The following is a 26,104-nucleotide window of genomic DNA, read 5'->3' on the forward strand; positions in this document are numbered from 1 at the left end:
AAGCAGCCATAAGATGTATGACCTTAGATGTATTACACATGGAATTTCCAGAAGCAGGGAGAGTAGTCGTGGAATAATACAAAGCACTGCAAGACCTATTCTGGAATATTAAGTACAGTTTTAGCCACCAGTTTAAATTAATCTTCCTACAAAAAAAGTGTGGAAAGGGTTATCAGAATGACCAGAGGAATTAAGAGCCTATCATATGAGAAGAGCTTGACTTAGTCTAGCAAAATTCAGCTGGGAATGGATGTGATTGATGTTTTTAATTATAAGGAGATATAATCATCAATGAGGAAGAAAAAAATAAAGAGTAGATATAAACTGCTTATGCTGAGGTTGAAAACCCTGCTCACTGCACATACAACTCTTTGGTCAGGAATAGCAAGATGGAAATCCTTAAGAGGAATGATAAATGACACGAAGTTAATAGTGAACCATGTTTGGCACTTGTGCTCAAATTCACTGCAAGACAGTTGAGCAAAAGTCTTGACAGCGGCCAAATAGGCTCATAATTAAAGAAGTTACACTGCACAGCTTATACCATAGCACTTCTGTGATTACCCAAGACGTATCTGGAGAGAAGACACAAAAGATGTGTGAGCACCCAGGAAATCCCCATCGATGAAAACTGACATAAGACTCAGGGAAGTATGTATGGCCAAACATCTAACTAATATTGAACACTGCCACAGGATACACAAGCAATAAAGCAATTCCTAACCACACAACTGAGAAAAAATGGGAGGGGGAGGGGAAAACTAATACAAGCTGCCACAAACCAAGCAAAAAAAGTGAAGAAACTTTCCAACTTTAACACATGGCACTAATCTACATGCTGCTTACCATGATACACTGCAGAACTACAGTCTAGGCTCTAACAGAAGCAGACCATATGAAGGAAAATTAGCATAAAATCAAAGATGCCTTGCAAAGTGACTTACAGTTCGAGAGAAAGGCTTCCAAAGCCCTCCCAAAGGCATTCTTCCTCCTCCCTACCATATGTATTCAAGAACATTATCATTAAACAAACGGTTCTACAATCATCAGAACAGATATGCCTGACTTTCCAATGATCAGCATCTTTTGTTTGAAAAGTGCAAGTTCTGCTTTGATTACATCTATGCTACCTCTGCAGTCTGCACCAAGGAATGAACCCCATCCCTGAGCACACTATAGATCAGTTTGTCTCCATTGGCTTGCAGGGTGCAGGTTCTGAAGCTGCAGAAAAGTAGCCGCCATTCTGCTCCAGGGCTCCTCCCCAAGAACACTACTTATTTCACTCTGGATTGGAGCCAAATCAAACTGGCAGCATATAGCATGGACAACTGTGCATTGTGCCATAGAGCCCTATAGCAAAATAGGAAGAGAGCTGATCTGACACTGTAGACGTTTTTCCCGTGACTGGGAATATATGTAGTTCTCTCCTGGGAATGTGAACTCAGGCTGCAAGCTATACCTTAGCAAGGGCGTTCATATGGTTTCTTCTTCCCTTTTCCTGGCATCTGCTTTCACAAAATTTGTTGAAATACAATTCTATTTAAGACTTTTACTCCTCTTTCAAATTTGTATTAATCAGTGGATCCAAGTGTTATGCATGGAGAGGAAAAAAGGGAGGGAAAGGCACAAACATGATCACAGAAGACTTATTTCCATAGGAAATGAGTAAAAAAAACTGTACATGAAAGTACAGATTAAACATCCTCTGTTTCTTTTCCACCTGCTCACCAATACAGAAATTTAATTCTTCTATGACCTTGAACAAGTCACTCTGCCATAGAAAAATAATTAAGTCAGTCAGGAAAGGTACTTCTTTCCCTTTCCAGTCCCTGTGGATCTTGTTTTGTTTCAACTGCCAAGTAGGGGCTTCCTTTTACTATGTGGGTTTTCAGCATTTAATATAATGCAGCTTTGATCTTGGATGCAGCTTCTAAATACTACAGTGATCCAATCATAACATGGAATTAAAAAAGTAAACTATAAGCAAATTAAGGCCTTTAATTAATAAGCAGCAAAATACGGATGAAACCTTAACTCTAATCTTTTTAATCCATATATCACTGGTCTTTTAATAAGACAATCTCCAAAGGCAAGCTTTCCGCTAAGTAACCAGGAGATAAAAATCATATGTTCCTATATCTACTTACTAGAATTATAGTTAAAGACTTGGGCTTTATAAAAGTGCAGGAAAAGTTACAACATTTAGAAGAGATCCAGAGCAGTGTATCAATCTTTGACTTATGTGGAGATAAATCCAGCATTTATATAATTTTCAGGATCTAAATGTTAAGAGATAACAAACTAAAACAGCAGTTCTCACACGTGGCTGTCAGGAACATCATAGTAGCCACCATGTACAAATACATAATGACATGATTCCATTTCAACTCCACTGTCATACACTGAAAAAATATCACGAGTTTGCTGAAGGTGCATGTGTAGTCACAGCAAAAATTTGTGACCCTCTGCTTTAAATCATGTATACCTGTCTATAAGTGCACCAGATGGCTTTAAACTGCTACAAAAGTATGACAAAAATACAGCTGTATAAGGCTTCAGTATCATAACAAGATTATAAACATATGATGTTCATGTGACAAAGTCATTATGATTTAAGCAGTTTGGCAAGAGGTTCATTAGTACTTCTTCAGGATCCTATTTTGCAATGGGCTTACCACAATAGTGTTTTTATCTTATATAGCAGAAATTATTACATAGCAGACAGCTTTATGAGCCCAGGTATCTACTTTGGTGGGAATGGAACAGTAAATGAATCACAAGACTTTCTTAAAGATAGTGAGTGATGGAGTTTGCATAAGAAAAGCACCAGCAAATGAGCTGGCTGTCAGTCACAGAAGTACAGAAACTTCAATCCTCCTCCAGGATTTTGAGAAGTGTAAAACTAATTTATATGTTGACTTGTGTGCAAATGCTTTTTATAGTGGATTTTTACACTCTTGCTAATTTTAACCTGTAGATTGTCTATCTGTAGTCTCTCTACAGTGGATAAATAAAGTTTTGATTTAATACTACAGCTGCACCTCAGGGGAAAAGATGCCAGAGAAGTTTGTATTGAGAAGGTGCAAAACCCACCAGATAGACAGACCTGTCTTTCTCTGGTGAAACTGATTCTGAAACTTTTTTTTTTTTTTTAATACAGTGTAGCATCCTACACTGATAATTAGAGTAGCTAAATTCATTACACAAAACATAGACTTAAAAAGTCCTATATCTAGGTTTCTGCAAAAAAAATGCATACAGGATGGCCATTAAAACAACTCAGCACTTAGCAAGTCAAATGTAAAAGCCACTATAAGCCAGTATCCCTAGAGCCACTCTGGCCAGAAGTTTAGTCCCTGTGCTATTTCTGATGTCTTTGTAATTTCAGAAGGTGTCTCAAACGCCATGTGAGTGCCATCATAGAAGACTTGAGCTAGAAAACTGTATTAAATAGACACTTATAGCAGAGAAATCTATTTTAATGTCCTCTGGAATAACACAAGAAAAAAAATCTAAATTAAGCTTTTGGTTCCATCTTAGCCAAGGAAGCCAGCACTTAAAAAAGAAACAGTCAGAAAAATGGAGAACTGACAAAGAAATTCTAAGCAAGATACTCTTATATCCCAACAAAAACATGTTTCTCAAACAAGTGTTGTGAATTGCTTCACCAAAAACAAAACAATACTTGAAACACTACAGCAGCACTAATGAGATGAAATGGGAAATCTAAAGAGAGGTATACTGCACAGATCTATGAACAGAAAATGCACAATAAGGTAACATTACAGTGACCTCTGGAAAGTTTAAAGAAAAAAAGGTCATGAACTAGAGGTGGAAATCAACAGTTACTACACACTTCAAACCCAAGAGAGTTATGCAAGCACTATGAAAAAATAAATTGCATGTCCTTCGTTTCCAGTGTCTAAAAGCTTCTTGTAAACAATTTTGCTCAAGTATTGGTTGTAGTCTACATGCATTAACATAGCACTGTACTGCAGCTAATTTATCCTGCCTTTCAAGAGGATAATTTATCTTATCTACTGTATTACTGGAGTGTTTCTGATACCAAAGCTAGTAATGGTAGCTATCAGTGTATCATAGGACTGCTTTGTACAGTGCAGACGTGCACAGGGACTTACATACTGCTTGTAAGAAGCAAAGCAGTTTCATGTATTTCTGCAACATTTTCAGGTTTCAGCCAGGAGTCTCTGAGAGTTCAGCTCAGACGCATCTTCCTTTCCAATATTTTCTCTCCCTCAAGAACATTCCCCATGTCCTGGCCTCCACCAAACACCTGAACGTCCTGTCTCAGCCATATGATACGACCCGTATGAAACACTGATCTCAAACTCACTTCCTAAAGCAGACTACCCAAGGTCCCTGGTCTAACATCTCATCAGGTGGACTTATGGCAAGAAACTGAGGATTAGACCAGGTCAGGGGAGTGCATTCACCACAGAAGACTGAGGGGTAGATTCTTAACAGTGTGGCTTTTTGGGAAGATGTGAGACATGAATGACAGGTCAAAGAGTACTTGACAGGCTAAAATTTAATTTCCCTATATTGACAGGTACTCAGGAAAGATCACAGGGCAATTGTTTTAAAACACTGTCAGTGCATGTTTCATACTGCTTCTTAAAATTATTAAGTGTATCTAGCACTTGTGCAGCAAGTCACTTGTATTTTACTTATTAAATATTTATCTGTTTTGATTTATTTGAAACAGTTTCTTGGTAAATAACAGCAACAATAATATTTTTGAAGGCCATATCCAGAGTCTAGAGGAAGGCTCTTAACCATCCAGTTGGGACACAAAAGAAGAAACTTGTAGGAGTTCCTTGCATTTTTGAAAGACATGGCAAAGGTCTTTAGATTCTGAGATATGAAAACACTTGGGGATGGAGAAAGTTACCTCGCCTCAGTATTAAGTCCACATTCAAATAGCATGCTACATTCCTAAGCTTTGCTCTCTTGCAATGCCCATGTGAATAATGAAACCCATAAAACACGGGTCCCCAAAGGCCTTCACACATTTCTCATGAGGTATGCATAGGAATATACTTTCATTAAAAATTAAGTTTGCCCTGCTGAATAATGTATATTATAACTTTCCATTCACCAGCCACATTTGTGTGGGTTGGCAGCACACAAGACAACAGCAACTTACTGCGTCTCCCTCACTGCATCATAATCAATTTTCTTCTGTTCCTTCTCAACACAGATGCCATATTTCTCCTGTTTGTATCCCTCTTTCTCCCAAACTTGTCCATTTTCTGAACTCTGTTCCCTCTTTTTTGTCACTTTTACCTTAACACTGCAGAGTGGGTTTTCATCTCCCACCAGGTCACTCTGCTGAAGCACCATCTTGGGACCTGTTTTTCGCTCCCAGCCTCTCACTCACCGCCTTCCCACTTGGGCCCAGCTGCCTCACCAGACACTACCATGTCTTTTAATATACCTTACTTTGCTTTTTATCCCTTGCCTGGCAGTTAGGAGCCTTTCCTTTCCCCTGCCTCCCTCAGTGGAGGACAGGTTTCTCCTATATCTCTCCCAGCCCCGAGTCATCTCTTCTCCTCCCACCAGCGAGCTGCCTCTCTCCTCACAAAGCTCTTTGGAGTTGCCCTTTTCTCTCTAAATGCTTCCTCACCTGCTTGGGGGAAGTTCCCTTTCCTTCTCCCCTCCTTTCAGCAGCCAACTCTCCTCTGCCTGGGAAGCCAGCAGTCCTTCTCAGCCTTGCCCTGGCCCTGGCTGGAGGCCTATTTCCCTCAGGGCAGGGGCCTGCCTCCCCTCCTGCCATTTTCCACATGTGCTGGCACACGGGCTGTCCCCCTCTCCCAGCAGCTCGCTGATCCCTACTGTAAATGGGGACTTGTCCCTGGCTGGTCCTGGCGGCGAGCGTGACTGGGCTGAGGGGAGGTACCCAAAGGGCTCCTCGAACAGAGAAATAAAGATTTCAGCCTGCATGGACTGTCCCTCAGTGTTTGGGAGACACTCGAGTTTACTTCAGCCTGGCTCTGGGAGTTTGGGGCCACCCACACAAGAGGTTTGAGTGAGGGTTGAACTGCGAAGCCTTTGATGGAGGTCACCTTTGGGTCCTAAGTCAGTCGGTATTAGAGCAGCCCAGCCTGCTCCCATGGCTCTCCAAGCCCTCGCTGTTCCAGAAGCTGGCTCCAGTCACACTGTGCTTGAGGTTCTGAAATGTTTTGACAGTTGTTATGGTATGTCCTATTTCCAGCCCGTACAGGAAGCAGACATGTTGAAATCACAGAAGAAAGCAAGCCTGTTCATCTTGTATTTCTGGCTGAGGCTAGAAGTGCAGTGCAAGAAATCAGTTGTGGCTCATCTATTGTACAGGGAAGTTTCTTCTATCTCCTTGCATTGACATACTAACTTTGCGAGGAGCTTTGTCCAGATAAGATTTCCACCCCAACCTAGAAAAGTCAAAGATAGCATCTTGTGATAAGCACTGCAAATTCTGTACTCAGTCCAAAGGGATCCCAAAGGCCTTTGCAGGAATTTGGGCATAGTGAGTGATGTAAAGGCAACTGAAGTAAAAAGTATGTTTGATATTTAAACATAGGCTTACATGCATCGAGTGGTTGTTTCACAGATGTTTTGATACCATCATCCTTCAAAACGTCCCACAGGCTAACTCTTCACTGGACATTTTACAAAGGCAATATAGTTGCAGAGACCAGATGTGGATAGGCCTCAGTTATGGTCTCGCAGATCTAATTAATTTTTTTAATTAGATCCTCCTCTTAATGATATAATTAGGTTGTTCTTTGGTAGTCTATTCATTGGAAACCTATGGTTTGACGAGTGTTCCTAAGGCACTATTTCCTCCAACCAGATAAAGTATAAGCACACAGTACTAATGATACTCTGGGGTTAAATGGGAAAACATAGCTAGTCAAGAAGACTAAAATAAAAGTTGAGGCATTAATATCCCATAAGCATAAAAAAGTTGAGGCATAAAAATATCCCATGTTGCCTATGAAGGGTGCACACTTCTGAAATGCATAGGAGCTAACATTGCAACCTTCCAGGTTCAGATTAAGAAAATCTTAGTACTTCTATGATCATCAAACATTTAACCTGGCTAATAACCTCCAATGATGCAGCTCTGTGCATTGAATCAAGTTTTGTTTTGTAGATACTCAGCATGTGACATCTGGTATATGCGAAGGTTACAAGACTGATGAAAAGTGAACAATGCTGTTTTAGGAAAAAAAAACCCACCTAAAAATCATTATAAAATTATAATCTGAGTATTTTGTAATTCAACTTCAGATACCCGTTTGTTTGATGCAAGATTATAGCCAGAACTGGCTGTTGTTTTCCAAATCTTTTAATTAACAGATTAAAAAAATGCTTTTCCTTCAAAAGACATCAGGCATCTGTGGATTCTCTCTGTCTGTGTTTAATTCTGCTTAATAATAATAATAGTATTAATAATAATAATTATCATTATTTAAAATATTCAATTTCAAACCAGTTACTAAACACAAACTCCTCTTCCTCCTTGTGTGGAATTGAAGTCTTATTCTGTATATACTAAATCCGAGCTCTTACATTTTTACTTGCATTCATATTTACATTCAAGGACTCTATAATAATCTGATAATACAATGCCTGTTTTTCCTTCTGCCTTAAGAACACTTTTTTTCCTCTTGGCATTGCAGCTACTAGTGACTTCGAACTACTGTTACAATTGTAGCCTGTGATATAGGAAAGCAACCAAAATCAGAAGGCTTTATGTATAGTGGGCTGAAAAATCTTGTGGAAGATTATTTGTCTAAGCATATTTTGACTGTCAGTTCTCTATGGCAAGAGGTGTTTATTCTTCTGTTTACAGGAGCAGTGGAGCCTTTTTTTTTGTGCCACACACTTCGTTATAATTAGCACAATGAAACAACTCAGTCAAATCTATTAGTAGCATAAGCAGCAGCATTTTATTGAGTTATGTGTTCATGTCACAGTAGAGTTGGGCACTTTTAAGTATTTCTCAAGTTGTTCTTAACCGATGGAGCAAAACTTTTGTCATGCTGTTATAAACAAACACAAATACGAAGTTAGAGGCTGTAGGTAAACAGAGTGAGTTATGGTGGTGAAAAGACCTTGCAACAGTCCCTTGATAAACACAACATTTAATAGCAGTACAATATGAATTCCTTGGAATAGAGAGATGAGTCTACATTGGAGAGGTTAGAAATGGTCTTGTTCAGAGAACTTAGGCGTGCATGGAGCCGTGAACATGTGTCTTCAGGATTTGTAGGGGGAAAACTTGAAGGGCATCTCTAAGTCCTGGAAGTGCTCATATGTGGGTAAATTCCTCCATTTATTCAGGGTTTAATATTTTTGCCTATGGAAATTTTTTCATCAGCTGACAAAACCCCCTCAGTCTGTCTTTATCAATCTGAATCTTAATGTAGCCAACTGTTCTGTTCAGTTCTCACACTACATTTGTGGTTTAAGTGTCTAAGAGCATGCTGTGTCAGCCATGGGATTATTGGTCCTAGATTTTTCAGAATTTCCCATACACACTTTTAAAACAACAGCAGATAATTATGAGAGTTGGCAGATACCACAGACATAATTGTTTTCAGCAGTTACCATAGATGTTTTTAAAACATTTCCTTATTCAAATCTTTAGTTAGTTCAGGGTTGGTGAAATGCAATCCTTCCTATTGTCTCCTGTCCTCAGAGTATCCTCTGGGTACAGCAACCAGCAGGACCTCCCTCTTTCTTGCTCCTTCTTGCTCTTCACCTGCCTATCTCACCTTTTAGATCACCACCTCAGGTGGTTTGCTGGGCTGCCTCTCTAATCTGCTGCCCCTACAGCTATCCAGCCTTTGCAAAGGCTGCAGAAGAATCATACATCAAAATAACTATTCCATCAAGACTGCATGATGTCTGGACAGATGGTTGAACTCATCAGCATTTTATTTCAGAAGGGAGCATGGATAAGAAGTTCCATCAGTATCAAAATGTCATGTGTTAATATTTAAGGATCGATGATGATGTCACTGCCATTTTACTTTCTTTTCTCCTGTCCTTCTCTCAAACTTGACCTGACCTGGTATTAAACAATCAGAAATGTTGTCACTGTAACTTGCTTCTCATGCTAAAAGAACACAAATAGGCCGACCTCAGCACACAACAGAAATGGTTGGAGTGGCAGAGGGTAAACAATAGTACACACGTGATCTTGCTTGATTCATTTATACTCATACCCTGCCTGCAGCACAAGTGGCCACGCATCAGTGAGATGATAGTTTTCCTTTCTTTTCTATCCATTCACTTCCCTACTCTGTTTACCGAAGCAGCAGGAGTCATCTTAACAGTTGTTAGTGAGATAAGATATAGAATCTAATACATCTTCTTGTCCCTCAGGAATGACTTTTGGTAATTTTGGGGTGAATGTCTTATTCTCTCCAGGATAGTCTGAATGTAAGTTTGGAAAGAGAAATTTCTCCAAATTATTATAGTTTAAATGCTGAATTCCAAATATATTTATTTTCTTTGCTTTTTTGTTGGCGCACACTGCATACGTGCTTTAAGAGATTTCTTTTTTCTGGTTGCTATGGTAAAAAGCAGTCCCCAGTCCTTTTACTTAAAACCCATGAACTGCAATTAACTGTTTAATGTTGTAACATACAACAGCTCTAGTAACACCTTAACAGCTTTGAGCATGATACTTCATCATCTCAGCAGATGGTGATTTTTGGCATTCTGTGTTTTCAGTTTATTCTTCTCCTTTATAATCCTTGCCATTATATCTTTTGACAAATGCTTCTGGACTAACTTAATTGCAATTTGATTATACTCAGGCATTCCTCGGATCTTTCTGTATGTCTGTTAAAGATGACCAATGCATGAAAAAAATGTTTGTACATGTATCCCTGGCAGCGATTATAAAAGCAGATTTTAAAATACCTTAAGAATCTGTTTCTTCTCATCTGTAACCATAAAAATATAGTCTTGAAATGCTATAGGAGCCCTACACCTCAACAGAGAAGGAGATATAATTGATTCTTTTGTGAAGAAAAAGCAACCCTGAATGTTTGTCAAGAGTCTGAATTAAGTAAGAGTTATCAAATTCAACTTGTTTTACCAAAGGGAGTTGCCCTTTATTATTATTTCTGTAGAGCTGGAGACTGAATTCCCCATGAATTTTGCTCATTGTTTTAAAGATTTATGACTGATATAAATCCCTTTTAACATGGAATTTCAATCATATTTAGAGAAAAGTTGACTTTGTCCAGACATTATCAGGAGCAAGATTGTCTGGTGAAACTGTTTTTCAGCTGCTCTCCCTATTTCTCCCATATAATAAATTTATGTTCCATTTCTTTTTTTTCTTTTTTCCCCTCTTCTCTCCCAGTTAGAACTGGATTCTTTGGATTTAAAATCAGGACTGTTCTTCATTTTGCTCCTTGAAGAGATTTTATGTATTGAGGAGCAGGCAGGACACTTCAGATGCATAATTTCATAATACGGGACCAAGTAATCGGGTTTTTTTGTACCTTCAGCAGCAGCATTAGCATTTCTTCTTCTTTAGGAAAAGAAGACAACAGAGAAAAAGGAAAAGAACAGTTTTCCCAGAATCATAACAAGATAATTTTGCAGTTTCAACTTTTAAAATATGAATGTCTCATTCACAGCTATTTCCTGGCTTACTCCAGGTTTCTATGATTATTATTTATTCAGTGCCGATAGTGTGCTTGACATTGTGCAAATATAGAAAGAGATATTCATGTGGACTATCTGCCAGGATTTCCTAGTTGTTAGTGGCAGTGTTAGCCTCTTTAAGCAAAAGCTTGAGGCTGTCTTTAAAACGGAGATGCTTATCCATCCTGCCAACATGCAGCTTCATACATATAACCGTGGGAAACACTGCTCAAATGCACCCAGCAAGGCTTTGTAAGGATGGACTCAGTGGAGTTTAATTTAATTAGGACAGCAGCAGCGTATGGTAGCTCTGACTGATCAAACCTTTGAGACCAATCATGATAATTTCAAAAGCTGGAAATTTTTTAGGGAAGGGTAACTGGGAAGATCCAATCTTCCTGATTTGACATATAAAGAATCAAAGAATCATATAAAGAAATACTATTTGCCTGAATGCTACATGCTTTTAAAATCCTGTGTCTTCTGTGAAGTCCATGATCTCTTTTGTAATTTTTCTGTAGGACCTACCGACCGACAGCCTGTGTGCTTAATTCACCTGGACAGTGACATTGGTGTCCCTCAAGTTGTTGCTGCCATTGGCAGACTGTCCATTGGCAGACTGTCCATTGGCAGACTGACATCCGCCACTGGCTTTGTCAGAAACAGTATCTTCCAAATGGTAGCAGTGGAAGGACTTTGTCAAGGACTAATTTGTCAGGTTAGTGGCACTTGACCAAAAAAAATATAAAAAATCTTAGTCTAAATGAGAGGACTGTTTGTCTCTTTATTAGAAAAGAGTTACCATCTTGGGATTTCCTCTCCAGTGGAGCCACAGCAAAATCATTCTAATAGGTGGGATCTTTAGTGACTGTTCCTTGACTTTATACATGAAAGAACGGAAGGTTTGCTGTTTGCTGTTTCATAAATGAAGAATACTTTCCTCATGATCACTTAAAAAAATAACACACACACACCAAATCCCACAAAAAGCCCCAACTTGCAGTGAGGGAAAAGGTGGAATGCAAATCCTTACCCTTGTTTTCTCCCTGGCTTGGATGAGCATTTCATTATTGGGTCCTTTCAGATTTACCAGATTTATAACTTTGTCTGAGACGGTGATACCTCCCATGCAAACTGACACACAAAGGCCTTCAGTAGAGCAACACAAGTCATATATAGGAGTCAGTATCAAAAAGCCCCATGTCCAGAAATGAACACATCTGCCATGTATTGTACAGAAGCAGCCAAACCAAAAAGACTTGTAGAAAAATAAACAAACCTGTGAGGGATTTCAGAGGTGAAATCAAATGTATTGAGCTCAGTTCAGAACTGTGACGAAAGTTAAAAAGGGATATATCAAATCTAATGTATAAATTACAATTCCTGTATTAGTCATAGTTATTATATCCCAAATTTTGTTTGGAAAAGGAAAGGGAGTGCTCAGATTTCCTTGCCTCTGCACCCTCCCAAGAAAGACTCCCCTTTGGTTGCAAGCAATTTTTTACACTGAGCAAAATGCCTGGTTTACACTCAGAGGAAAAGTTTAATTAATTCTCATTTTACAAATCCTCCACAATATTTATTCAAAAGATTGGCAAATTCCAGGAAGTTCACCCATCCCTGAAAGAGAAGTTTTGTAAACAAATCTGGCAACAAATTTATTTTAACAGCAGCAACTCTGCTAATCTGTCAAGATGTAGTTTGTTTCTGACACTTGATTAAATTCTTTTTGCTTAAGAATAGAAAGTAATTTGCTACGAACAAACCATGTAGCTGGGACATGGTGACTGCTCCTCTGATACTTCACAGAGCATTTAATTCAACAAAAAAAAGCTAATAGTATAATATTTAGCACTTTTTTTTTTTTTTAACCAGAAGCAAGGCTAAATTTCTGTATTCACAAAACAGCAACAACATTAGAGGTTACAGAGTCTGTAAAACCCATTTATGGTGTATCCCACAACCTGGACCAGCATTTCTCCACATCCTCTGGACACAAATGAAGGGAGAGTTTTAGGCTGTGGTTCCACAAGCACTTTCTTGCCCAGACCCCCTATTCCCTGGCCTTTTGTTCCTGGCTGTGTCATCCACTCACTCAGTTCTTATCCAGCATCAACTCATGAATCCAGTTCCCTGTGCGGTAACACCAGCAGTTGTGCGGGCACATTAGCCTGAGGTTGCCCAGGCTGAGATGAAACAACTGAGTGGACTGTACAGTTCAGGCTGGTCTTGCTAAGAAGAATGCCCATGCCCAGAAAAAATGATTTATGCAAGGAAACAGTCTCAGAGGTTTGCAAATATCAGTAAAGCAAAATGGCTAAACCCCACTGTCTGCCATTAGTGTCAATTGATACAAAAGATGCATAGGTGCTGTTGCTGAACATGCTTCCAACCCAAACCATTCTATGATTCTCTGATTCTGTGTATGGACTTGACCTTTCTTTGCATTAAGACTGTCCACCCAACTGAACTGCTGGATGTGTGAACATTTTGGGGTGTCCACCTCTTGATTCTTAAAGAGATTTGGCATGTCATCTCTGCTACCCCATGGCATAGGAAAAGAATTTGTGAATGTATTTTATGTCATAGCTTCATAAAGCTGTGCATGTCTTGGGGTAAAGGCTTGGCTGGTGCAAATGTCAGTAGAGCCGTGACAGTTTGTGCCAGCAGGGAGAATGTCCATCCTTCCTGCCACTTCCTCAGCTCCTTCAAACATGAAAGGCTGATCCAGATCCCAGTGAAGTGAGCAAGAGCTTTCTCTCTGTGCTGCATCCAGCTTTAGGCAAGTATGCGGCCTCTTAAGTACAGCAATTAAGATATTGAGCTAATGTTAGTAATCCTTTCCTGCCTGCCTAGAACACCCAAACTGCCTGAGCTAGCCTTCATTTCAGGCAAAAGCCTGAGGAAATCAGCTGGGTTTATGTTGCATCTGAAAGGTCAGTCTGTGTCCCCATGGACTAAGAGGTATGGGGAAATTCCAGAATTTGCTGCCAGCTTCTTGGTATTTATTTCTGGAAGCTGTTAACTTAGATTTTTTAGCTAATCTTAGTTATGGGGAACTGAGATGATAAGAGTGAGTTAGAAAGTCACATTTATAGATGCTTTAATGTGTGTTTATAAATCTACTGACCTTGCTTTTCAGGTTCCTTTTCAGATGGAATTTTAATTCAACATTATTTATGGACAGTCAGGGCAGTGCAGATATTCTACTTCTTCTCTAATACCACATGTAAGGACTTTGCTAAGTGAACCTCCCTCTAAATCAAAGAAAATACCCCTAAAAATCCTGGCAGAGTTTGACATCAGTAATTTTATATGCTAGCGTTACTGTGAGACATTTTTAGTACCCAAATAATTCCTCATTTGGGGGAACTTGTGATACACATTTTTTTCAGCATATTTAAAATCTGTGTAGAAAAGTAAATTTCCCCTATAAGCATTTGTATTTGATAGTGTGAAATAATTATTTTTTTAAATATAAGTAAATTAATTTAGCAGCCTCTTGTTTAATTGGGATTCAAGCTATTTAAAAGCAAACAGGTGTCTCAAATATTCTAACCCTTCCCAGGCTGACAAATATTGTTCTTTTCCATTATTGACTCTGATTCTCTCTGAGATTTAATCCTTTTCTTTACATGGTTAGTGGGTAGAAATAGTGGGAAAGTCACAACCACAAGCAATAACATGGCAATTAACTCAGAGGTACTGGTGGGACGTTTAAGTAATTTTAAGTCAACATATATAAACATTACATTGCTGGCTTGAAAATCTGGACATTGTTTGCAGCTGGAAGATTTGTTTGCTTAATTGATTTTGATTTTCAAATTGCTTTTGAAAATCAACCACTGGTTTGAATCTGCTCCAGATGGGCAATGGCTGAAAATTGTTATAATCTGGCATGTATTTGGTAGCATAGATAAGTGAGTTGATTGCCTCATTAAAAGTATCTCAGACATATGCACTGATTAAAAAAACCCTCATCTGTGGCTCAGCAGGATCTTGGCTAAGGGGAACTGAACTGCTCTATCACCCCTAAGGGCTCTTTCTGGCATGACAATGGGAGGAAGTTCATAATACTGTTGTACACAGAGGTGAATATAAAATATGTTATGGTCCAGTGTGCCTGCCTATCAGTGAATGCAATATGGCATAGGCTGGTGCTTGTTCCCTCTGTGGTCAGTGGGAATTCTTGTGTGACTATGCGTCGCCTCGCCTGAATGAGAACCACACAACCGAGATCACGGGTTTTAGGAGTCTGAAAGTGGTATTTATTTTTCCATCAACAGGTCATCAAAATTATTGCCTACCTGGTTAAAAAATGGCACGGAGAGACAGGCACTAGGGGCTGGAGGGATCTGAATATCAGAGCTAGCCATCTCAAATGCCCTTTATTGTCACTGCAGAAACAGATGTTTCAAAAGTACAGCGCTTCCCATCCTAAAGGCAACAGCTGAAGTTGGTCACACCAGTTGTGTCCTGCAGGTGCCTCTTTGTTTCCAAAAGAAGCCTAGGGTGAGCATATAGCATTCACATATACAGGTCTGTGTTTTAGTTATTTCAAGCTAGGTAACATAAATCCCATCTTAAACAGCATCCCATCATTCTGTCTGCTAGGTGCTAAAACATTATGTGAGTACTTTTGCACTTTTTTCACAACCTCTGAACAACTGTGAACGGGGTCTCTCCTCCAAAGCATTATGACTCAGTTCCCACAACACAGTCATTTTTTAGAGGAGAAAATGTACCAGTTTCAATAACAAACTTGGCAAAGACACTGACCAAAATGATGTCCCTGGCACATAATGTCCCTGATTTTTAGTATGCTTTGTAACCCTTGCCTACATGAATTAAATGGCTCTTTTCTGTATAGACAGCTGGATTTCTGTGTGGCACTAGATGGCAATATTCCCTCAGCTCCAGCAACGGTCAGGAGAGCCATACACAGCAAAGGGACATATTCTGACCTTGTTTCCTTGTTATCACCCATGTAGCTCATGTTATAGCAGCCAGGTTTTATGTGACTACAGCCAGTCTGGGCTGTGGAGTTTTTTGGTTTTTTTTTCTCCCTGTGCATTCATCCACCTACCTTTACAGCTTCACAGTTCTCTGTCAAAACACTTGTCGGACAATACGCTTACTGCGTGGGGTCTTCTGTTTCATTAAGAACACTCTTGTGATCTCAGGCTGTTCTATGATGTTGATGCTCAAACCCACAGGCAAGAAGTATCTACATCTGGAGTATTGCACTGCTTTCCTGCTGCCTTTGATGTATTGATGCGGTGGCAGACTCAGATATAATATTGCCTTATGTCACTTGTAAGTGGCTTATTTTTTTCACTCATGTTTGCTCTCAGCTAAAATGAGCATAATCTAAACTCAGCAACTTATTGCATGTCTTCATGTCCTCAGATCAGGACCCCAGCTTCACATGCCCCATCTTTTTCTTTTTTCTACTCCTCAACTTTCCCAGCAGAGATCCATCTTTTTCTCCTACTTCACAGCCTCAGCTTCAATCCTGTGCCTCACAAGTCTCTGTTCTCAGGTCCTCATGTAGCCGAGTAAACTGTGGTACTACTGCGTTGGGTATTGCTAAGCATGAGAATGGAGCACAAATAAAAATGATATACCAGATCCTTGGGCAGTATTAGGCTGCTGCATGTCGTCTGATCCAGGGTAATATTAGGACTGAGACTCTATGCATGCTGTGGTTACCATCAGTCAGCTGATGGGTAGTCATTTGATGGGGAGAGAAGCTCACAGGAACATCAGAAGCTCAGAGCCCTGAGCACTTTAGTTATTTAAGGTCCCACATAAAAGGGTATTGTTCTCTTTCAGACACTTCAGTCCAACAGCCAGGCTGCAGCTTATACTGTGAAACAAATGGGGAAGAGAGTGGAAAGTTCCTCCTTACTCCCTCATGCATGTCTTCTAGATGCCAGGTATTGTCGCAGAGGAGGGCAGAAGCCACATTTTCCCCGGGGGGAGCCTATGCTAGGAGGCATACACAGTGCTTATTTTTTCCTCACCGGCTTTCCTATGCCAATACCTAGAGGAGGATGTCCTCTCCCAGCTATGGGCTATCACTGGGCTACAATCTGCTGAGGAGAAATGAATCAATGTCTTTTGTGGCTTGAGGCAAAGCTCATTGCCACTCTGCAGTGATGAGACAGAAAAGGATGAGGATCAGGGAAAAGCAGAATCAAGTATAAAGCAAGCAGCTGAGGTAGAGATTTGCTATTGCTTCATACTACATCTGATTTAGAAATTAAAGAAGGAAAAAATAGAGCTACTTCTGACCAATGCCTCTAGGGAAACATAGCCATTGAGAGGGGTGAACGAAGATAACTATAATGCACCGTGGCACCTCAGGGACCTGGCACAGGTCAGTCCCCACCACAGCCTTGGCAGCCCAAGCAAAACTGGAGTGTATCCAGGGCTACGTGCCCTTCTCTCATCACACGCCCCTCCCCTGCTGCTCTGGAGAGCTACAGAGCTCAGTTGAAGATCTTAAAGTTCATGAAACTGTAAACAAACAAAATTTCACACTGTTAGGAAGGAGTGAATTATTCTCAGTCCTTCTGTTCAAAGGATGGAGGAACTTACGTGTAAAAAGCTGTCCATGTCCAAGTGAAATTCCACTACCCAGAGCCCTCGCCCTGTGCCCAGCCATGCTCTTTTCTGTTAATTCCATATTCTTTTTTTTTTTTTTTCCAAAGCCAACAGAAAATATTTGTGCTAAAATGCAAGGTTGCTTTTGCAAAATATAATCAAATACCTTTTGATGATAAAATAAGTAAGACATAGTATGCTTCATGATGCAAAGTCCTGTTGAAGTACTTCTTGGTGATATATTAAAATACTTGACTAAGTGAAATGCATCACACTGTGTACACAGAAACCTCAGAGTTTCTGTACCCATATTTGCCCAGAGCATTCTTTCTTGTTGCATTTGCATCATTTGCTACTTCACATCCTTGTTTATATATTTACCAATAAGCTCAGGTGGCCAAGCAATTACAATAACAAACTTGTAATGCGCAGTAAATACTGTATCATGAGGTACAAGGTATTGCCACATGGGTTCAGGCCCTGATCCAATATCCAGTAAACTCAGAAAGAAGACTTCATTGGCCTCGACACATTTTTCACTGAATCTTTACTTGCACTAGAACTTTTTTTGGAAGACAAATCACATGATTAAAATTCAAGCAACATACGTGACTGGTGTGGACAAAGGACATAATTGAATGTCCTGCACCACCACATGTTTTTGATCTTGAACCACAAAACAGAAAGTAGTTGCTGATAACATCTGCTTTTGCTCAGGTGAATGAATATTGAAGCTTGTGTTTCACTGACTTCAATGTTGTGTTAATGCCGAAGAAAATGTAATATTTTTAAGCAGCATAAGAACTTCTTGAAGAGAAGAACATTTGGCAACAATGTGCTTTTTACAGTCATGGTGTCTTACAGTCATCATGACTGAACTTGGGAGTGGGACCAAGAACTTTGGACTTTTTTCTGGGCTTTCTGTGTGGCCTTGGAGAAGTCACTTGACCTGTTTGTAGGGAAGATTCAAGTACATCTGGAGCTTTCTTGAACTTCTGTCCTTGTAATTATCTGTCTGCCTCAGTCCCCATTTGTCAAGATGGAGTGGAGGAAATGGGAAGGATCAGAACAATCTCCGCTATCTTAACGTCTTACATACTCCTAGTCCTCCTAAAATAAGTGCTCAAATTCTTTGTAGCAAAAGATAGACTCCTGGGATTCCTTCTTCTCTGGCAAATGCTTTCTTCCCTCAGATGTATAACTGCTGGAACAATGGGAGAACTAGTTTTCAGCAGTGACAATAGCAACATTTTCAGACTTCTCTGTGTACTCACCCAGATTTTAGTCTGTTCTTTACTTAAATCTGGATCGCAAAAAAAGCTCTTGGTGTGATGGAATCACTTCTTATTGACAGACACCTGAAGTTAATTATCAAGGAGGTGACTAGTGGGTTTATGTGTCTATAAGTCAGTGCTAGAAAAGAAATGGCCCAGATATCTGTCTGGGACTTTTTTTCATAATTGCATGGGTTACTAACCTTGCTAAGCTGGGATCGCTTTAAGTGAGATTAAGGTAGCCTGGATAGTACTCATGACTTTTTTTTTCTCTTGTCACTCACAAATGGTACAGAGGAAGCTTTTAACTGAGAAATCAAATGAAATGTGCATAAGTTTTTGGTGTAGGATGCTAAGGTACTGTTTTAATATTTTAGGAAAGGTTACCAAGGCAGCAGATGGAGAAACTGTACTGTTTAAAGAGAAAGGAGATGAAAATAAAACCTGACAGTCTAGGTAATTTAATTCATGAAATAACAAATACTCTTGAACTGAGGTTGGATCAGGTGTGTGAATATTCTCCTTACTTTGCTCAATTTTTGGTGAATAATTACCACAGTAAGAGCAAAATACCTCCTTTCCTGTGAGCTGGCTATGCAGAAGAGAGTCACTACTCTGGCTGAAATAGCCATTAATGGGAAAATTATGTCTTGAACCTCTGACGCATTTCAAAAGTGAGACAACATTTCTTTTCTCTTGACAGACTGGAAGTCAATTGAGAATTAAATGTGCAGAAAAAAGATTAATGTCCTGAACCTGCACATTTTGTTATTCAAGTAGACTACTTCTTTGAGGTTGGCCTCTGTTAAAATCCCTCACTTTCCTGAGGACAGGCAATTGAAAGCTTGCACATCAAGTTCTGCTCTGCCCCACCTGATATCCCTCACTTTGCGTGTTCTTTCCCTCTACATCCCAACTCAAGACCAGTGCAGTCTCTCACACTCTGATCTGTTGGTCTTTCCCCTGGAACCAAGATTCTTTAACTTCTTGAAAGATATAGCATCTTTCTCACATTCTCCACCTTACCTGATAATCCAGAAGACATTTTTTCAGAAGTGCATTTTTTCTGCACTGCTCTAAAATGCTCAGGTTTCAAATAATCTTGAAAACCAAGGAATGATTAAAACCCCAGTTTGTTCCTTGACCTTTTAATTTGCTCCAATTAATTTTTCTTCCTTCTATTTTTCCTGCAAACTCCGTGGTTGCATTCTTGCTTGCGCTGCCTTGACCTCTTTTCATCTAGCTGCTTTATATTCCCAGGAATCTCATTCCTGACCTTCCTGCAGTGGCAGAGCTACTGTTGCCAGCCTCACCAGAGAACTTCTGCCTTGCTCACTTTTTCCTAATTCATCTCTATATTTGATGATACGCATATACTTATGTCTACTTGATTTTCAACCTGTTTGGGGCTCTCTTTTAACTCTAGCTGCTTTTTCACCTTATTCCCTACAACCTGGCAAGATGAATCAGAGAACCACAGAAATCCACTCAGTGAAGGAATATAACAAGAGAGAGATCTAAGGGAGGTACTGATACTGGCAGTGACTGAAGGGAGGAGAAGGAGCCAGAGCCCTTTCCACTCATACTCGCTCCACCCATGTGAGCTGCCCTTTTTGCTGCACTTTCCTCCCTCGCTGTATGCTACACTTGGCTCTCCCCTCGTCTCCCTGGTCACCTCTGTGGTCTCTTCTCACAACATGCTTGAACCATGAGGCTTATCAGGGACTACTTGAAAGCCCTGGAGACATATTTTAGAGAGAAAACAGAAACTAACTTCTCCATGGATATTCACATAGCACCTGAAACAATTACCGATTGCACTTACAGGTGAAGCTGGGGAAAGGCTGGCATTTCAAGCACATCTGTATTCCAGATGTCTTTGCCATCCATGTCTCCCATATCACTCTATGGTGTCTCTATCACAAGATGTGCAGAGGAAGGTCTGATTTATGTGTATGGACACCAAACTGTTGCTGAAAGTAGATCTGTGTAGGTTCCCAGATGAAGGAAGGACAAAACAAAGAAGTTGAAAAATAGATTTATAGAAAAAAACCCCCAACACACCAAAACCCAACCCCCACAAAATCCCGGCCTAAGAAGTAAGAGAAAGAAAATAAAGGCCAAAATTGTGATCTCTGAGTTCTGGAGAAGGCTTGGCTAGTCAGAGCATAGGATGGAAACTCCTCTCACTCAGGCTAGATACTGAACAAATTTAAACATGTACCTGAAAGACTGGCTACTTTAAAACTTCACACAGATGTTTCTATAGTTCTTTCAAGATTAAAAGAAAGCAGTATAATGGGATAGATTATACATTACATCTAAAAGGAGGGAATAAAGCTAGCAGCAGCTTTACAGTGTTCTGACAATTAGTAAAAGATCACAAGCTTATTGTGCAAGCCTGGTTCATGTCTGTGCACACAGACCTCATCTTTGTGAGATGTCCAGTCAGATTGAAAGCTTCTTTGTGGACCCAGGAAATGCATATAAAGGGATAGGCAATGATCTGGTAGGTAAAGGGACAGGCTAGACTTTTTGCCAATATAAATACATTTACATTAGTATCTTATTAGCATAACTAGGTCATTTGAGGGTGAAGTTTTCCATATATTTTTTTACTAACATAAAGTCTAGGCACACATTTCCTGGGGCAATGGAAGATTAGCTTCCTCAGTACTACAGGTTGACACAGTGTGTGCTCCCAGGTGATACGGTTGTGGCCACATTCACTTAAACCCAGGCTGCATCTGGACTTGGCAAGGCCCTAGAAGCACTTTAAAATAGATGCAGATCAACCATCAAATGAATGTTTCTTATGATTCCCCAAACCAGTATCAGATACATAGGTATGGCTCAATTCCAATCAGTAGATTTTACTGATGCATCTTTTCCAGTTTCATTATATCAGCAGAATCCTCCAGGGCACATCTGTACGGTAGTTTAAGGTATGCATGCAGCAAGCATAGGCAATGCCCGCCCCAGCATTAAACTAGCTGTTGATGTTCAGCATGTTTAATTAACATGCCCATACTACACAAAACACAGGAGCACAAGACAGAGCTTTCTGAACTACTGTCAGCTTTCACTGGGACAGCTACAGAGTGTCGTGCAGAACCATCTAGAGATGCTAGCTTAGCTCACAAGACAGTGCGGTTTCTCCAGAGCTGTGTTAAACCTGAATCTCTAAATTCTACCTCTTAGGAGAGCTGTTGAGTTTGTGTGGAAGTGTTCAAGAATCAACTAGATGAATCCCTGAGCAACCTGATCTAATTAAGCCAGATTTGAGCAGGGTGTTTGACTAGATGACCTCCAGAGGTCCCTTCCAACCTAAATTATTCTACAAGTCGATGCTGATGCACATATATTGCATCCAGTTCCAGTATTAGTGTCACCTCTATACCATGCTCCACAAAAAAATAATAGGACTGCCCGTACATTAAAAAAAAAAAAGTTGCCAGTGCACTTTGCATAGTGATCCATGCCATTCCTGAGACAGCTACAGCAAAGCTAACTTCATCATGTACATATGCTGCAATATCTCAGAGAAATGAGAAAACTTCCAAGTTCTTGGTTTAAGTAAGAAAGCATGAGTATTGATCCTGGTGTGTGAAGAAAGCACCTCATTTGCCAGAGTGATGAAAGCAGTACAGTATTTCCAGATTTAGAACATAGTAGATTCTTTTCATAATGCTTCAATAAATAAGGTGATTGTAATGAAAGGACTATTAATGATTGTTTTCTCAAGTGTGGCCCAGGTCTGTGGATGGAGTGTCAGCAAGGAGCAGTTCTCTGACAAGCAAACAAGCTGACAGTGTTTAGAAACTCCCTTAGAGACACAGATCTTTTGTTTTGTTTCTCACTCCACAACATGACAAAGAGGAAGAATTTAGGTGGAGCTGATGTAAACTAGGGAAAACATACTGTGATCTTCCTTCAGTTTGCATCCTGGGAACATGAAGGACAGGGTCGTAAAGATGATAGAGAGCATGCTCCTTCTCCTCATTTTGCTGGAAGTAGTGTCTGGTAAGAACATGATTTCATTACATTGCTAAATTTAGAACACTGTTGGCTGTTATACTTTGTCTTGGGAGCTTTATAATACATATTTAGGGATCAGACACAGATGGAAAAAATCAAGTAACAATTATTTTCCTACTAAAAAAGATTGAGCTCTAGTGGTTACAGCACTATAATGAAGAAGAGAACATGACTCCTTGCTAAGACACTTTGCTGGATGAAGTACTTCTGTGTGCAATAGCCACTGCTCAGTATGACAGTGTTGGAGTGGGAAACGAGGTCAGTTCTCCAAGAAACAATATTTCATATTAATACTCCAGTATTCTCCTTTCTGCCTAGTGGATGAAGGGAAGGTGGTGGATGCAGTTTTTCTGGATTTTAGTAAGGCTTTTGATACTGTCCCTCACAGCATCCTTCTGAACAAATTGTCCAATTGTGTTATGAGCAGGTTCATGGTGCACTGGGTGAAGAACTGGCCCTTAACAACATGCTTTAACTTTTGGTCAGCCCTGAATTGGTCAGGCAGTTGGACTAGATCGTTGTAAGTCCCTTCCAACTGAAATATCCTCTTTTCTCTTCTCTTCTCTTCTCTTCTCTTCTCTTCTCTTCTCTTCTCTTCTCTTCTCTTCCTTTCAAATATTGGTAACATTTCTATTTGTTGAAATAAGCAACCAAACAGGGCCAAACAGAAAAACACCTGTGGAGAATATTAGTAGGGTAATATCAGTGTCATTGCCCAGTGTAAAAACATGGGAGAATTGCCAATATGAATATGTGCACATTAGCAACTTAAAGTAGATCTTCAAACTGCAATCGGTGTGGTTATTGAGAGAGAAAAGCTTGAAGGCATGACTCAAGCACACTGTAAAGACTAACAAATCACACACAAATAAGACTTAAATGTACATATACTTCTCAAAGCCAGTCTTATGATTGCTTTGTCTTGGACTCAGCATTTGTCAATGTTTGGGGTTGGTAATTCTGATAAATAATGTGTTAAATTGCTTCAGGCATGTTTTGTTCTCCAAAGTAAGGAGGTAAGCAAAGACTTGTGGATATGGAGGGAGGGCTTTTGTAAAATCAATTGGAAGAAGAAGAAGCCATTTAGATGCAGTACTGAAAATTTCAGTTAAAACTAAAGAGCAAGAAGTAAGAACTTATGATTTAGAAAGACAAATCTTGAATAAACGGCCAATGAAATCTTTAGAGATAATATAAAAATAGCAACTCTTTTCTTTCTACATTTCTAAATGTTATAAGCAATTTCAGTGATTTTATGAATGGTTTCCATTAATGAACTGTGGCTTGCTGAGAGAACTGTATTTGCCAGGTACTGTCCAAAGGAGATTATATTCAAAGTTCAGTTCCACTTATGGAAATGTATCCCTGGAAGCCCCTCTCAGCTCAGTCTCATTTGCATGGGCAATTTTTGTTGATAATGTTTTCCAGAATCTGTAAGAACATTGATAAAAACTCCTTCACTGCCTCCTGCTCCCACTGACATAACTCAGTCATGGCTCAGCTGAACTCAGTCCTAGCAGGGTGTCAGTGTGACCTGTTCAGATTAACTCTTAGAAGTGGTTCCCACCTCACAGTCTCCCACATCCCAGCCTGTACCTCATCCACCTGCAGGGTGTCTCCAAGGCCTTTTTTTTGCCTAAAGGCCAGAGTAATCCTAGCCAGATCAGGGATCCATGGACCTGCTCTATCTGGAATGTGGGATCATGGGAACCTCTATGCAATTGTGGAGAAGTTCCAGGGAAGTGCCTCAGTTCTGCCTCTTACCAGTAAGGCCCTGTGTTCAGAAGAGTTCTTCCCAGAGGCAAACTCTCTCACCACAGCCTAGTATGTCTGGTTCCATGAACAAGACCCCCCATGCTCCCTCCTTCTCCTCTCCACAATGCAGTAAGTCTTGCAGGCTGCAAGAGGAAGAACTGGAGGTGTCTGATGGAGTCATGCTGCTCTATACAGGTGCTCCAGGAAACCTTGCAAGGACAAGTGCCTCCTGGGGTGGGATGTGGGAAGAAGGGGGACCATGGGACTCCATGCTTTGTCTCGTGAACTCATCTACTGTTGCCAGTTTTCCTTTTCCTGTAGCAAAGGCACTGGGATCCCAAGCCTTCTCTGTTCCTATGAGGAACAGTTACTTGAGAGGCCAGTAATAGGAGCAATGTCTATCACACAAAGGCCACATATGGTCTATCCCTAAAATGCTCCAAAATTTTGATAGGGATGCAGGGAAACAAGATTTTGGACAGTTGGTCAAAAGTCACCAAGGCTTCTTCTAATATCATTGGAAAGCAGTGGAGCTGAACTGTCCCCCTACAGATTAAAGATCCTGCTGCTGTTGGAGGAATGGCAATTAGAGTACCTCTTTGGTAGCTGATGTGGGCCACCCTTTCCCAGCCACATGAGAAGGGGCAAAGGGAGATGGTTCTGCCCCACACCACAGAGGTGTTGCAAAGCAGCAAATTTCCTCTTGGCATTACATTCCCAAGCTCCAGGCTGAGCCTGAGCATCCAAGCGTAAACATGCTGCAGCCCTTGTGGCCTCAGACTAGTTCCCATAGCAGCTTTTTACTTTGCAGATGCCCAGCAAAAATAAAGACTTCACGGAGCTTTTGCTACAGTAATTGCTGGTGTATGAACAGCTTGGCCAGGCCCTTGAGAGAGCAGTATCTGCCTCCATCTTGGCACACAGTGTGTAGGAAGTTTTACTGAACACAGCCAGCTTTCTTGGCAAGTGTTTTGGACAAGTCAGCAAAGCCCCCTCCCCCAGCAACATTCAGCCCTGCCATAGTCTCATGTTGAGGTACATTACCAGTTTGGGGATGTTTTCTAGACACTGTTCATGAGATAAAGCACTACAGGCCTTTGTTAAAGTAACAAAACCCACAAGCTAAACAGCAGAGCAAGCACGGATTTTGTTTTGGGGAGTCCAGAGGCCTGATGCAGTAGCAAGGAGGTCACATGAGATGTTAGATACCCCAGCACACTGTGCTGCTTCAGGTTGCTTTTGGGGGGCCCACATCTGTTCCAAGGAATGGAGGTTGCTCTTCCATGCTCAAAGCAGAAGACGCAACAGCACAACATCCCAAAGTTGTTGCTAACTCACACCACTGATGAGCCAGGCATGCACATAGCTGTGCTAGAAACAGAAAGAAGAGGGAAAATGGAGGAAATGGGCGGTGCAGACAGTGTCATTCACAAAAAAAAATGCATCCAAGTCTGTGTGATTCAAGGTGCTTTTTGATATGATTAGTGCACAGAGGCAGCAATTAACACAGGGAGGTGAAATGAAATAATAGAAACGTGTTTGATTTCTTTGCTTCTGTATAAAGGCATATACGAAGGCAAATGATGCAGTAACAATAGTACTTTAACATCAGCCACTCTAGATGACAACATTATAGTTCTGAATTAGAGAAAAGATTGATTCTTTTGTCATTAGCACTGGATTTACTGTAGTGCTATGCCACCATTCATAAGCAAAAAGAGAATCAGGCCATTTTGTGCTCAGTAATGGCAGCT

General features: G+C 40.3%; 1 protein-coding gene across 3 annotated transcripts in view; it reads left to right on the forward strand.

The window, feature by feature from the left end:
- The window catches only part of CDHR3 (cadherin related family member 3), a 66,388-nt gene that overhangs the window by 1,506 nt on the left and 38,778 nt on the right, over positions 1 to 26,104 (forward strand). Inside the window, exon 2 of one of the 3 annotated variants that reach the window (XM_054813582.1) lies at positions 11,196 to 11,392. In XM_054813582.1, coding sequence (XP_054669557.1) covers positions 11,351 to 11,392 — 42 coding nt within the window. In that variant the 5' untranslated portion in view covers positions 11,196 to 11,350. Of the gene's footprint in view, positions 1 to 11,195; positions 11,393 to 22,510; positions 22,581 to 26,104 lie in introns of those variants that run through there. The other 2 variants (XM_054813580.1, XM_054813581.1) reach the window with 2 other exon arrangements.

Source organism: Grus americana, chromosome 1 (assembly GCF_028858705.1).
Source record: "Grus americana isolate bGruAme1 chromosome 1, bGruAme1.mat, whole genome shotgun sequence".
NCBI classification, from domain to species: Eukaryota; Metazoa; Chordata; class Aves; order Gruiformes; family Gruidae; genus Grus; species Grus americana.